Source organism: Gavialis gangeticus, unplaced genomic scaffold, assembly GCF_001723915.1.
Source record: "Gavialis gangeticus isolate Ggan-Ray unplaced genomic scaffold, GavGan_comp1, whole genome shotgun sequence".
NCBI classification, from domain to species: Eukaryota; Metazoa; Chordata; order Crocodylia; family Gavialidae; genus Gavialis; species Gavialis gangeticus.
In genome coordinates, this window is record NW_017729006.1 from 5,074,474 (window position 1) to 5,089,936 (window position 15,463).

The window sequence follows — 15,463 nt, forward strand, 5'->3', positions numbered from 1 at the left end:
AGGTCAGGATAGGTGCCAGCCAAATACTTAGGAACAGAGTAAATTGCACTATGTATGTGTAGATGGAGTAGCTGGAAGGATAGAGTGGGCTGTTCTCAGTGGCGGCAGATGACAGAACAAGGAGCAACGGTCTCAAGTTGTAGCAACAGAGGTTTAAGTTGGATATATTAGGAAAAACTTTCTCATTAGGAGGGTGCCAAAGCACTAGAACAGGTTACCTAGAGAGGTGGTGGAATCTCCATCCTTGGCAGTTTTTAAGGCCTGGCTCAACAAAACCCTGGCTGATTTAGTTGGGGATGGTCCTGCTTTGAGCAGGGGCTTGGACTAGAAGACCTACTCAGATCCCTTCCAACCCTAAATATCAATGATTCTATAATATCTAGCTTTACCTACACCCTGCCATTGTCATTCGAATCTGAAGACCAGATCTTGCTACAAACAAGCCTTTGTCAAAGGCTGTGGGGGATTTGTGTTGGGAGGGGCGTGATTTTCACTGCTGGTTTTTGTTTTGTAGTGAGATCAGGCTGTAATCTGAGGACAACAGAAAACATAGAAGGCTCTCAATGTACTTTCAGAACAGAGTAAATTATACATGCAAATGCTTTCTGGGAGAGAGAGAGGACGTAGAACATGGATTGCAAAGAGAGGGATGAACAGGAATGACAGGGAATGGGAAGACGGAGAAGTTGATGGCCTTTTGTCAGAGAAAGGGAGTGGGGATGAGAGGGGTGGAATGGATGATGTGGGCAGACTGCCAGCCACACACTTTCTTCTCCCCCGTGTGCACTAGGAGCTGGCAGGTGGCCTGTCCTATGAAAAGCAGAAAGTACTTAAGGTGGACCTCACCCTGATCTGTAATGGTGGAACTGGTCAGAGGTAAGGGGGGAAGGACTCTGTTTCGTGGTGGTTGGGAGGCAGGGGTAGAGAAGGATTATTATTTTCATATGATTAGTAGTGGGCAACTGTTGATCTGGATCATGGTGTCTGCGTAAGAGGTCTAATCAGGTGCCTGATAAATCTTCTTGGAACCCTGCAATCATCACACCAAGACCTTCGATGTGTATGCCTAGGCAAGAGCATGGAGGAGTAGAGGCTGCCCAAGACCCACTGTCCCTTCTTTAGACCGTTGAGACAGAATTTAAAGACCAGACTGAGTCCGGATGTTTAGGTCATTTTACGCATGAATGTGCCACAGCTCCGGGTGCTTTTAAAAGCGCCCAGCGCTGCAGCACCTGCTTTTTATAAATGGTGAAATGTGCGTTAGCACTAAGAAAATACTGGCAGTGCACTTTTGAGTTAAAACACATCAAAGGTATTTTAGTTCAAAAGCACACCGCTGCCATTTTCTACACGCTGATGCACATTTTGCTGTTTATACAAATGCATGCAACACAGTGCCTGGCGCATCAGCTTGTATGCTCCACAGACTCGATTAATTGAGTCTGCTCTGACATGCTGGATTTCTGGGGCAAAGGTACATGTATAAATGCCCTCAGTGCCTCAATGGTTGTCTTATATGCTTAAAACAATTATAACCACCGGGTAATAACCACTGTCAGTGTTATGGGATGTAGGATGTGTCTGTGGTTTCTCTCTTTGTCTATGTTAGCAACAATACACCGCAAACATCCCAGTGCACAGCAACAGAGTCCAGGAAGTAGGAGGAGTACTCAGGAATCACATCGTATCCTTGCTGCAGTAGCTTGCCAACTGCATGCCTGCGTGATAACTACAACTGTGTAAATCATCACTCACTCCTACCAGAAACATTTATCTTCCATTTAAAAGAAGAAATGCTGGTTTCAGTGTATTGGGGAGGGAATGATTGCCAATGAGCAACATTTACTCTGCATTAATGAAGCTTTTGGTCACTGAGTATGGTAGAATGTATTCATTAGAGCCGCCAAGAATGTGCAGAAGTGGCAGGCAGTGTTGTATGGTGGTGTCCTGATTCAGGGAGTTTAGATCAATATCACACCTTTGGTTGGAGGCCAGTTGTCATCGGAACTGCTAGAAAAAAATGAAAAGGGATTGTGAATGTATGTTGAAGAGTTAATGGAACAGACATCAAGAGCTGTAATATGGAAAATAAGCATTTGGTTTGATTTTTTGGTGTGTTGGGTATTTGGTTGGTTTTGGGGAGGCTTTTTTATTATGATTATTTTGTCACCTTACCTAGAAAACACTTCTTGTGCCTGAAAGCTTGTTTGACATCTTTCCCAATTACACAGCTGGGTCAGTAAAAGACATAACCAGCACCACCCACTCCCAACCCCCGCCCCCCCCAAAACAAAACAAAACAAAACAAAACAAAACAACTGCTTTGCCTCTGTGTCTGCATAGTTGCTTGAAATTGGATGCTATTTAAAATGCTACTTGATGATTAGCCTAACTAGGAGCTGAATGAGAAGGGTGACTATGAAATGCCATTTTGGAACGTGCACCAGGCAGTGAGACAGGGTGACAAGATTCTGTTGTTTTGTGGTCCTGTTAGCGGGTGGTGAAACTCAGAGGAATCTCAGCTGATTCAGTGGGGCAGGTGCAGTTCATTCAACTGCCCTTCCACCCCTTTACCTTCCCCATCCCCCAACTAAAAGAGTAACGTTGCTGTCCACTAGTGAGGAAGATGGAATCTGGGGAGAAGCATTTTAAGGTAAGAACTATAGGCATGCACTATCTCTCTCTAGCCAGGACTAGAGAGAGTTTAGGATGGAGGTACTCCACTTAGTTTCAACAGGTATTAAAACTGAATCCCCAGGAACGGGTAGTAGTTGCTCTTACGTTAGCCAAAGTTTTCATACAGTTTAAGCAAAGTTGACTGTCAGCTTACAGACATGCATCAATATCCGCAGTGCTATTTGCTCTGTTATTTCAACTGAATTATAAATACAATATTGCAATTGAGTGTTAGCAATTTGCAAAGCTATAAAAGTCTTAGGAATCTAGCATCAAGGATAGGCAAGCATCACACATCCTTGACACACATTAAGTGTCAAGTAGTGAAAACTACTGACTCCCCCACGAATCGTTTGAAAGAAGGAGGACACAAAGTCTCCTTTCTTATGGATAAGGAAATGCTCTTTTTTCTCCTTGTGCAGCACCTCAACGCAGCTTTTTCCTCACTCTTTTCCTTTATCTGTCTTTGCCAATAACAAAATTGAGAGGTTATTCCAAAAGCTCTAGCAGTAATCTAGGAGTTGTAGTTTTTTTATGGTTAACATAGGAGTATTAGATGTTACTTCAACTTTATTTGTATTCTCTGCCCTAGGCATGTTGAGGGTTTACAGATGTTATGTAGTTATAGCTTGTCCATTTTCTTGGGTGGAGAGCTGTTTGTTTTGGAAGCTCCAGTTTAGGTTCTACACATACATTTTGCATTTGTAGTAAACTTGTGACAATGTGCATGAAATGCATAATATAGCATGAGAGAGAGAAAGACCAAAGACAAAATATAAAGCTAAATTGGTTATATTTTGGGTTTAACAGTTGTGGTTCTTTCTTAACATTGTACTTCCATGCAAGAGAGCAGCTACACAAATGGTTTGGGAAAGTGTCATTTTTTTACTAAGAAATACTGTGCTTAATTAATTCTTGTTCCTGGGAGGTTAACCTGGGGCACTCATTATTGTCTTAATTGGAGGTATAAATCCTGAGGCACTGGAGAGGAAAAAAAACCAACCCATGAGTAGTTAACAGTGTATGGCCTTTTGGATAAATGTTAGCCAGTTGTACTACCGTCCTGGATAGTGACAGTTTATGGTTTTACTGGGGTATAGGTCTGGTCCTACCCAAATAAGGTTAGAGGGCGCTGAATTGCAAAAAAACCCAAAAACCAAAAAAAGCAATAAATAATCCCTGTTTTTTGGATTAAACTGTGAAGTAATCCAGTGCTTTCCAACTCAGAGAAATGTGTTTCTGTGATCTTCTGTTATTCATATTAAATTATGTTCATTACCTTTCCCATCTGGAGTTTTCTACTAAGCTGAAAATCATCTTATAGACATTACTGAAAGGAAGTTAATGGTAGGTATTTTTTTAATTGTACATTTTTCATTTCCAACTTCTAAATTGAAGGAACCAGATGGAAATGTACCTAAAATCGTTCATCTCTGGTTATAGTATTGAATTATAAAAGCAGAAAACTCCAACCATGTTCTTTTTTCACACAATGGTTCAAGATAATGACTGCTTTATCTGGAGACCTTGACATGTTTGCTAAAAAAGGCAGGAATTCAATGTATATCTCTAGCTAGTTGAAAAAAATTAAGAGTAGCCTTACCGATAACACATGGCAGAAAGCAGGGCAGTGTGACACCTTATAAATTAATTCATTTAGAGGGGCATGAACTTTCATAGGCTGCAACCTACTTCTTCAGATACTGCTTCATCATAACATCTGACAGAGTAGGCTGCAAACCTGTGAAAGCTCATACATCTCTGAACAAGTTAGTCTATAAGGTGCTATGCTGCCTTACTTTAAGCTAACATGGCTAACTGCCTCTCTTTACTCATTTTGCTTTTACTGGTGTTGGTTTCCACAAACCATATTTGACAATGCAAGAATAAAACCCCCAGACTAACAAATAAGGACACGCATTTTCTTTCTTTCTTGTTGAGGAGGTTTTTCTGCTAGTAGTTGTTCTACCAGCTAACCAAAAGGAAAGTCTCTATCTAGTGCATTACAACAATTATTTAGTTTTAATTACTGTGAAGCATTTATGTCAGGTCAGACAAGAGAATCCCCCTTGTAGAGCTGTGTTATCATACCCAGGAACACATTAACCTACTGTGGTGGGCCCCTGGGTACGTAATGGATTGTGAGTTGGGAAAGCAGCATCAAAAAGCCTGAGACTGAATTGATTCGATCTTTTCAGGTTTTGTAAACTGCATAGATTGAACCAATAAGCAAGTGAACTGACATTCACTTTTCAAACAGGAAAAGTAGCCAGACCCCTGCAGTGGTTCCTACTAATAGCCAGGGGTGCTAGAGCACGTTTCCCAGCCTGCTGGCTGTTGCAGCGGGGAATCCTCTGATTCCCCAAACCACTCCCCCTCCCTTCCCCAGGTTGGCAGCACCTAGCTGGGGGTCTGGGCCCTCCTCTCCCTCCTGCCACTCCAAGCAGCTACACCCAGCTGGGAGGGGTGAATTTTTTTTTTTCCCCCCACCCCCTCCTCAGTCACCCAGAATGATAGTGCTCCCGGTAGGGAGCAGAGGGGTGGGGCAGACCCTGCTCATTGGAGCAGACATCACAGCCCAGGCCTGCAAAGCATCATGGGATGCTGGGGGACTGAGAGTTGTCTTGAATTGGGAGGAGTCTGGAACAGAAGTTCCATAAACATTTTAACATTTTAATCACTTTATGCTTATGACAGCTGTGATGACTCTCAAGTCAGTAGGCATAACTTAACTTGCATAAACTGTCATTGCTGCAGCGGAGATCAACATGGCTTTATTGCTGTAAGATTTACCTTAGAACCTTTCCGGGTGGACCTTTCTGTTGCTTGTGTATGTGTTTTAAAGCTATTCATTTTTTTTTAACCAAAATGTTTCTGGGCTTTGCATGTGGTATAGAAGTAGTAAAATATATTATCCCAGTGGCTTTTTTTCCTCTCCTAATCACCTCCAGAGGTCTCATTTTTCCCAACTGTAAGATTGGGGATAATGTTTCTTTATCTTTCTAAAGTACTCAGAGCTCTATAATTACAAGTTCTGGGTTAAGTACTAAATATTCTTGCAGCATGGTAGGTGGGGAGAAACAGTTGCCTTGACCTCAAGAATCAGTGGCAATATATACAGGCTGATCCAGTGAAATAAAATGGAAGGTGGAGAGTTTTATACTGAAAAGTGCTATGGAAAATGGGAAAGTCTTCCTCTCATACTTCAGCTTTGAAACTACTCATGCAGCTGTGTTCCACGAGACTTTAGTGCCACAACTAAATCACAATGCAAACCATTTTTGAGAGGAGCCTGGTTATATTTGTACATGCATAACTATAATGCGACTTCTCTGGCAATATTCCAGCTCCTGATCTATTGTTATGGCAGATTCCATTTTGTGTGTATTCATTAGTCACAGAAAATGTTGTTTTATGCTTTGCTCTTCCGCCACAAAACTTGAGCAGCACATCTTCCATTCTGGCTCGCTGAGGCTGGAGTATCCTAAACTGCAATATGTTTGTCAGGTTTACAATTTGCAAGTAGTGGTAAGCAATGCAAGCATCCAGGAAAGCACATTTTGGCTCTTTGTAGCTAAAAGAGCCTTCATTTTAGCCTTCTGTGAAAGTACTGCCTTTTGGAGGTCTAAATGATGCCACACCACAAAGTAGTATGCCTGCGTTCTGTATGCAGCAATTTTTCATTGGATCTTTTGATTTTACATCTCACCCAGTTGTATGTCTCATGTGGCAGCAGGTATGGTCTAATATTAAAGTTCATGTTTATTCTGAGAAGTCACTCATTAAAACTGCCGCTATGGGGTTCCACGCCTACCTATGATTTTCAAATTCGATAAGCCCAGCTTAGAACGAAAATCCAGGAGTGGTCTTCTCCTTGCACCGCCATCAGTACTCACCAACTCCCAATGCTGCAAACCCAGCCTTGAGAGCTAAGCACCAAGCTGTGGTTGTTATTTCTTCACCAGTACTAAGTAAGGAATTTGTAGGTCAAACTCTGCGCTGCTTCCTTCCCGTGGTGGCAGAACAGGTCTGTACAGGTATAACTAACTGAAACAAACAATTCTACTGAGGCACCAGAGAGAAAAGAATCCAGCTTTTTTTTTTACTTAATCATAGCTGTGTTAATTCGTGAGGTTAAACAAGAGTAACCTGTAAATTTTAGTCATTAAAGTAACAACTGATGCAATGCTCCAGGAGTAGATTTGGAAAAATTTTGACTTGGAAAATTGTGCTGTGGCCTGCCAAGGTTCGTCTTTGTTTCTTTTGCTAATATCTTAGCAACTCCTTTGATTTGGAAGCTACTTTTAGAGTCTGTCTTTAAATGCAGATGTGACTGTTTATGGGGATAATCAAAGTTAATTCACTTCAAGTAAACAGGCTGTTTAAATGGTTTCGAGTCAAAACCAAATCTCTCAGTTGTTCGCTTTAGCGGGCCAGATGCAAACTAATTGGTCAATTCAAATGCTCACTGCTTTTGTAAGTAAGATAGCCTATAGTAAGTTAGCAAAAAGTTTTTAAAAAAATTCAGAGTCACATGATCCTTGTCTTACTGTGTGTGTGTGTAACTATGTCTTCAAATAATGTGTCTTGCTGAATTGGTTAAGGAGAAAGAAAGCTCTCTTGCATCCTAAGGTCTCAAACACTTCAGTGGTGGTGTTTCAGGATAACCATGCCATAAGACTTTATTGGCTTATAATACCTCCAAGAATTGAGTAAGAGCATGTTCAGCTTAGCATTATCAAGGGCTTCATACACATAATGCCTTCCTTTGTATCCAGATGGTGTTGTTCTGAATTCCTTTATGTCACTGGTTATTAAATCAGTTCAGATCTTCTTTAAGCAATCTAGCTGTATACTAAACTCTTTCATGTTTGACATAGTAATCAACAAGCACTACAGAAGTAAATGGCAACTAGAGTTGGGGTGGGGTTTTTGGACATTGTGTTAAAGTTACAATGACTAAATGGGTTATTTTTGGCTTTAAATAATAGGCCTAGTAACTTGCTTTATTTGCTTTTTGGTACCGGTAGTTTCATATATCACTCTCCACTTTCAACACAGCAGATAAGGTATCAACACAATTAAAAGTGAAAAATAATCTGTCCACTTTGCTAGTGGTGAATGCTCATAGAACACACACTGATACAATAGATTTTTAAATAATTTATGCCCAGCACTTCTTTTTTCCCTTGCACTCTGTAAATGAGGATGCCTAGTGCGGTATGGCCAGGGCGATACACTATCCATCACCCATTAAGATAACAAGGTGTGGGGGGATGGGAGGGTGAGTCAGGCTAGCGTAATTTTGGAGCACAAAAAAGGATAAAAATTAGAAGATGTTTCCCCAAAATATTCTTTGCATAAGGAAGCTGCTAAAAGTTACCTGGAAAACCAGAATCCATTCAGAAGCTTCATGGCTTTTGTTAAACCACAGGCTTTGCAATCTTTTCACAAGCTGTGTGACAGTCTAAATAAGACATGTTAGAACAAAATACTGTATCTTGATGTCAGGGATACAGGTTATCATAGATGACTGGTGGGGGGAACACGGGGGGGGGGAGGGCACGTGACAGGGCCATCCCCCACCACTTACACCAGCAGCAGCAGCTTCTCCAGGTGCTCGCCAGCCCTATCCCTGCCGTTGATGCTGGCTTCTGATGCCCCCCCAGACTCAGGAGGCACCAGTTGCCCATGCAGGGTGTAGGCGTATTGGTCTACAGGCAAAAGGAATTAGAATTTTTTTTTGCTTTATAAAAATATCACCTCTACCCACAGTTCTGATTCCTTGTACCTTGATGTGTCTTTAGTACCTTTCCTTTGATTCAAGTTCAGTACAGGTGCTATTGAAAATAAGAATGAAAGTTATGTGCTGCAGAGAGAGCTCTTCCACAAGCATAGTGCATCTTTAAATTTAAAAAAAAATCCACTTGCTTTTTAACAGTGAGGGGTCTTGTCTCCCATTACAGGGAATTTATGCAGATACTTTAACACCAATTAAGAATAATGGGAAGTTTTTATGTAAATGCCCAGTCCCTCACAGGCACATATTCCTAGTAAAGTAAATGATGTGAGGTTGGATGCTAACACAGTTTTTTATCTTCTAGGAAGTGATTGGTGGCCAGGCTGCTTGTTTTTAATTCATAAACAACAGGGGGTGATAATGCCCACATTTACTTTTCTAAAATATTTGGCAAAATTGAATGTCTGTAGTTTGAAGAGTATTTGTTTTATTGGAGGAAACTGCTGACATTGCAAGGGAAGTAAAAGCCTGGTAAGTCCTTCTAAAGCATAATAATTGTGGGGAGGGTGAGGAGGAAAAAAACCCAACAAGTCTGCAGCTGCCTTAAGTTTGTGCTACTGCTACTGCAAAAGGTAAAAGCAGTCCCAAAATTCCAAGTGAGTGATGTTGAACACTGTCAGCTTCCAGTGTCGTCTCCTCAGTGGACAAGAGAAATCAAAGAGGTACATGACTTATAGGTGTACCATGGCACTACCAGACAGTGTGTTCAAAAATGTCAAGAAAGCCTCTGATAGTTTTTAAAATATCATCAGTGAAATGGGTGTTTTCAGCAGTGGGGTGAGATCATTGACCAACCCCCCACATCCCCCCGCCACATATCATAGCTTGATAATCACAGAAAGTCCAAGTTGCTGGAAAATCGCATCAAACTCTGTTCACAAAGAACAGAGAGTATGTGTAGGGCTTGCCAAAACTACTCCCCAAAGGAATGTTCCTAAGCAGTGAAACAATTACAGATAGTACATGGGCTAACAAACAGCAGAGAGAACTCTTTTATGTTTATGGCAATAAGGCCATCAGAGCAAAATACGTCCAGAACAAGGGAGGAAGTGTTATGAATGAAAGAGAAGTAACTGTTTTGGAAAGAGGTTTCCCTCTCAACACTGGTGTCTAGCTATAGCTCTTATTTTCTCTTCAAATCTAAAAACAACTGTAGGCATACTTCTACATATCCTTCCTCTCAAAAGCTCGTGAGTGCAAAATGCAAGGTGTAGTTGAGGAACTTTTCAAAACATGGCTCCAGGCTATTTAAGCAATAAGAGCTATCTGTCAGCTTATTTCTGAGAAAACACCTCATGTTAAACTAGTGAGATGGGTGTGGATTTTTCCATGGAAAAATGCAAAATAACAAATTTATATTCTGGGCACTCTTCTTAATTCTTCTCCAAAAGTAATTCTGAAGACCAAATAATTTCAGTTGCTTTTAAAATGAGTCTATCACAAACACCAGTAAAAGAGGTATAGATTTTAAGAATAGTAGTCAGCATGTAGATATTATTTCTCAACATTATTTCCATTGCTTAGTTTTGGTAAGGACCAGTGTTGTACATTTAAGAATCTTCAGCCTGTGAAAGGCAACATATCTGCGATTTCTTAAGTATTTTTTAGCTAAATCAAGAGAGAAAATGAAACAAAACTGTTAAAATACTTCATAAGTTGTATTCCTAGCATCTAGTTGTTATTCTATTTGCACAAATTATCCTGTGGAACAAATCAAGGTGACAAAGCCTGCATACCTATTTGGTCTTTAAGCTGCCTTCTGCATTGGTAATGGATACAAGTATTGTGTATACATTGCAGAGAGTTACTGTCTTCTGGAGTTGGATCTCCGTTTTCTGTTTGGCTGCATATCCTAGTTCTGTGTACAGTATTAAGGAGTGAGTCAGTCTTCTTCTTTTTCTTCTTGATGGATTGTAATTAAACCCCAGGTTAAAAGGGTCATTTAGATCTGGTGGGCCAACAGAACCTGTATCAGAACGAGTGACCTGTTAATGGGTGTCAAATGGCTATAATGTCCGTTTTGCATACCACTGATATATTTTGGTTTTTGTTTCCCTTATTATCTGGATTGGGTGATTTTCTTATGTTTGCTGGTTGGTTTTCATTCTAGGTCTGTTCATGTACAGACATAAACCATCACCTGGCCCAAAGGACTTACAGTCTATATTGTATTCTTATGGTGTTGATGGAGTTATTGTTCTAGTATCTCACTTATTTTGAACTGAGAAGAAAGACAACTGCAGCATTCAGTATTGCTTTTGTTTTCTACAGAGCAGTTGGCTCCTTGGTTTGTATAATCTATATAACCCAAGGGTGTCAAACTATGGCCTGTGGGCCTGATCCAGCCCTCTACATCCCACCTGCCAGACTACTGGTAAGCCAGGGAATTTGGGAGTGGGGGCTGGTCTGCCACAGAATCTAAGGCCAGAGAGCCCCGTTTGACACAGCAGTCAGTGGCAGGGGGCTAACGGGCAGGTTTTTTTCCCCAGTGCTTTCCGCAACCACTGCCAGTCCCACCATCGTCACTGCTGGTCCTGCTGATCTGGAACATGAGCAGCCACTTGGTCCAGATCTGGCATGGGGCACTGGGCACAGGGTGAGTCAGACACCACTAGTGTAAATAATATCATTCCTTGAGTGGCGGAGATGCTATTTCACCAGTTTGAGCTTCAGTTAGCAATACCCTCAATTTAGGGGGAAATATTGGCTGCCACTGAAGTATAGCACTATAGTATGGGAAAAAAAACCCAGAAAATGCCAAATATATGCTTTGAGGGGAAAATAGGACATGTAACTCCACTACTACACATGCCAGCTCTGAACTAGTCTATAGTGAGAGTCCATTGTTAACTGACTGCATTTTCAGGTTGTTAAGTAACTATACAAGTCACTTCATCTGCCTTTGTGACATCAGTAAATTGGGGATAACAGTGCATTCCTCAAAGGGTAGACGTTGGTGAAATTTTTAGTCCAATATTTTATTCGCCAAAAAATTCAGCAGTAGGTCAACAGAAATTCTTTGCACTTTGTACTATTTCAGACAGAAAATCCTGTTGAGGTCAAAATTCAATGTAAAGTGCTTTCTAAAATTTAGAAATATTTTGTTATAGGTTAAAACTAATATATATTTTACCTCAGTTCAGCCAATAAACAAAAAACAAAATATCAATTCTTTGTACAGCTCTAATTAGAAGAATTGATTCCATTAATAATTGAATGGGACCCAGATAAAAGGGCATTATCATTGTGATATCTCTCCTCAGTGGTTAACATATAAATATTGTGTTAAGCCAAGAAACACACAATTCCTCTGCAACTGGAGTAGAAAATATTTGCCCTGTTTTCTCTTGCGACCTTTCAAATAGGAGATTTAACTAACTGCATAAACACAGTACATGGCCACAACACGCATACATTGGTATATATTTTAAATATTTATTTGTGTAAATTGCTCTTATGAAGATGATGGATGGCTTAAAGGAAAAAAACAAGCTTTTCACCTCTGTCAATAGTATCAAATGCTTTCTAAAAGCAGTCAGAAGAACTAACCTCAAAAGGAGGCCTTCCCATTCAAGTCCCAAAAGATTACATATTTAAGGAACCATTTTTCAGTTCCTCTTTCAGAATTGGAGTTATTTTCGTAATGTGAGCATCAGTAGTACTCTGGATGTGCAAGGAATACATAAGCAGCCCTCACTAGGTAGATCTGCCTCTCCATTTCTTGATCATACTCCTTACTGGTCATAGCAAACTGTTAACGTTATGATTTCTTAGCATCGGGCTACTTATCTGTCTCTAAAATTATTGTTAAGAGACCCTTTCATATGGTCCAAAATGAATGAATCTTGGGACAAAGGCATTTTAAATGCAGAACTACCACTGTACCCCTTGGCTAAGTACAGACAGTCAAAAAGCCTGAGGTTGAATCAAATCAATCTTCACAGATTAGTCTAAACTGCATAGATTGAACCAAGAAATAAGTGAACAGACATTCACTTTTGATTCCAGAAATGCAGACACAAGCCTGCAGTGGCTCAAACCAGAAGCCAGGGAGCACTAGAACATGCCTCCCTGCTTGACTGAAGCAGGAAACTTGGGCCAAGGCTAGCCCAGCCACCCTGCAAGTGGGGGGAAGAGGGGAATTGTGGAGGAGGTGCAAAGCATCCTGGGTTGCTGGGGGACTGAGTTAACTTGACTCTTAAGGGGATCTGGGACAGAAGTTCAATAAACCGATTTAACCTAAATCAGTTAAGTCTGATAATATATCTCTGTGGGTTTTGGCCATTTTGAAAGTGGTTTTTGTGCACTGAACTTCTGGTCTAAGTACAGTCAAAAAACTCGAGGCTGAATTGCTTCAGTCTTTGCAGGTTAGTCTAAACTGCAGAGATTAAACTGAGAAACAACTGGAGAGACATTCACTTTTGATTCAGGAAATGCTGCCACAACCTGCAGTGGCTCAGGTCAGAAGGGCACTGAAGTATGGCTGTCTGGCATGTAGCCAGTATGGGCTGTGTGTTTGCTTCCTCTTCCTGCTGCCCACAAGGTCCCTGGGATTTGCAGTCCTGAATTACAGCCGCAGGACTCTGCAGGGTTGTTCATCACTACTTCTTCCTGCTTCCAGGTGCCTCCGGGATTTGTAGTCCACAGTTGCAGCCAGCAGTAAGTTTTTAGCAGGGCAGGGCAGCTCAGGGTAAGGGAAGTTTAACCCCCACCCTGGCCCCAGACCCACAGCCAGGTTTGCAAGGGTTGAGGGAAGTGCCATCTCAGCTTCACCCCCACACCTCAACCCTTCTCTGATGGAGCAGACAGCCTATCCCATCCCAGGGCTGGAAAGCATGCTGAGGGACTGTGATTTTACTTGAACCAGGAAAGGGTCTGGGACAGAAGTTTCATAAACTGGTTTGACCTAAATCAATTAAGTCTGATACTACATTCAGCCAGGTTTATCCTAAACCAGTTTTGCATATTTTGCAACTGGTTTATGTGCACTCATCTTCTGTTCTGTTACAGGTTTGAACTAGTTTCTGATGACTTAAACTGGTTTATATGTAACTTCGGTCCCTAGCCCTGTTGCGTTACAGATTTGAACTGGTTTCCGATCATTTATACCAGTGTATGTGTAATTTCTGCCCTTAGCCCTTGTGATTATATTTCACTTTGCTCTATCAGCTGTAAACCTATGGCTTGTTGAACATGAATTCCCAAACCCTCCAGGAAATGCTGCATATGTAGCAATATGTTCCTTTATATTGCCATGGTGTTAACTGAAAATTAGCCCTGCAGTAAAACACTCTTGAAAATCTGAGAAGGAAGGTTAATTAGTACTCTGACATTTTTCTAATGCATCCTTTATCAGGATATCTGAACTGTAAAGTCCTGTTTCTACATATTGAGATTATGTAGAACTGTCTACAGTATGGAAATATTTATTTCACCCGATGCAGATAGAGAAGTCCCATTAACCTTTATTAATGAGTATCAGTAAATAACAGAGTCTTTGATTCTTGTATTTTCTAGCTTTTTCATGCTCCTTTCATGCACAGGCATATGCATAGTCTGGTTTCCAGGAAAATATAAAGAAGTTAGAGCTTTTTGCCTTTGCTTTCAAACTACTGGTAATATGCTCAGAGGAGAGCAGAGGTTATACTAATTCCCTCCTGGCTTTTGTTTACAATAGGAGTCCATCTGAAAGATGCAGTTAGTATGAACCAGACCTTCACTTTTGTTTCTTTGATTTCTGTTTGGTAACATTTCAAATGCATGGGTTTTTAGATATTATTGTCTGTATAATGTAGCTTCAAAATAGCGTATTTGAGAAGGTTTCTAAACTCAGAGTAGTAGTGAACCTGATTCTGGAAATCCTCCATGTGTAGATGTATGACAGTAGAAGTTCTGGGTAGTAGCAAGTCCTTTCACCTTTTCTATGTCCAGTAAAAACTTGAATATGGTCAATAATACACAGAATTCAGATTTCTTGGCCTGGAATAAACTGTGCTATACTAGATTAGGGAGTTGGTAAGCCAAACCTAACCTAAAAGTTACCTGCTCTCCCTATTTCTGAGAGCTACTATTAAGTTTTAGATGTTTTTGTCTTGTGAGTGAGCAGATTTTTTTTTTTGGTATAAAAGATGCTCCTTTTGCTTCAAACAAATAATATTAGATTTAATATGTTAAATCATATGGTAATAATAATGCAGATCTAATTTAGTTCTTGTGCCTTCAGTTTAAGAGGATGTGGTAGTATATAAAAGAAAGGGGTTAATTTCAGTATTTTTTTTTCTGTTTGCTTGCAGGGTTTTTTCCGAAGAAGTATTCAGAAGAACATGGTTTACACATGTCATAGAGATAAAAACTGTGTTATTAATAAAGTCACTAGAAATCGCTGTCAGTACTGCAGACTACAAAAGTGCTTTGAAGTGGGAATGTCCAAAGAATGTAAGTTGTTTCTAGAAACATTTTGTCATTAATACTACATTATATTGATGTCTATATAAATATATGCTGATCAGTTGGGAGAAGGTAGTATATATCATTCACACAAAAGGACTGATTTTCTTTTTTCAGGCAAACTGACTTTGAAACCTAAATAGTATTTTTTTCATTATCTACTACTTGCGTGAGCTAGCATGAAAACATTAAAGCCACACTTTCAACTTAAATGTTTCTGTAATTTCTTAACTTTAAATAGTCAGAACTCTTGATAGAGGTGATATCTCTTATTAGACCAACTAAATAGTTGCAAAAAAATTTCTTAACTTGAAATATTAGCATGTCCTAATTTTTTTAGGATGCCCTTATAAATTGATTTTTTTAAAGTTTTATAACAAGCCTTTTCTTACTCTTTCTATGTTCTAGAAATGCTGTTTAGTGGGCCTAAAAGCACCAATGCCAACACACCTAAGTCCTTTAATTTCTTTCCTCTTTTTTCTTCTTTCTGCATATACCCATCTGGTGCTTTCTCCCTTCTTTGTCAGCTTCACCTCATGC

General features: G+C 40.2%; 1 protein-coding gene across 2 annotated transcripts in view; it reads left to right on the top strand.

Annotated features, from left to right (window-relative positions):
* The window catches only part of RARB (retinoic acid receptor beta), a 387,901-nt gene that overhangs the window by 284,073 nt on the left and 88,365 nt on the right, over positions 1 to 15,463 (top strand). For both annotated transcript variants that reach the window (XM_019508768.1, XM_019508769.1), the window contains one exon: positions 14,770 to 14,911. In XM_019508768.1, the coding sequence (XP_019364313.1) occupies positions 14,770 to 14,911 (142 nt within the window). The remainder of the gene's footprint in view (positions 1 to 14,769; positions 14,912 to 15,463) is intronic.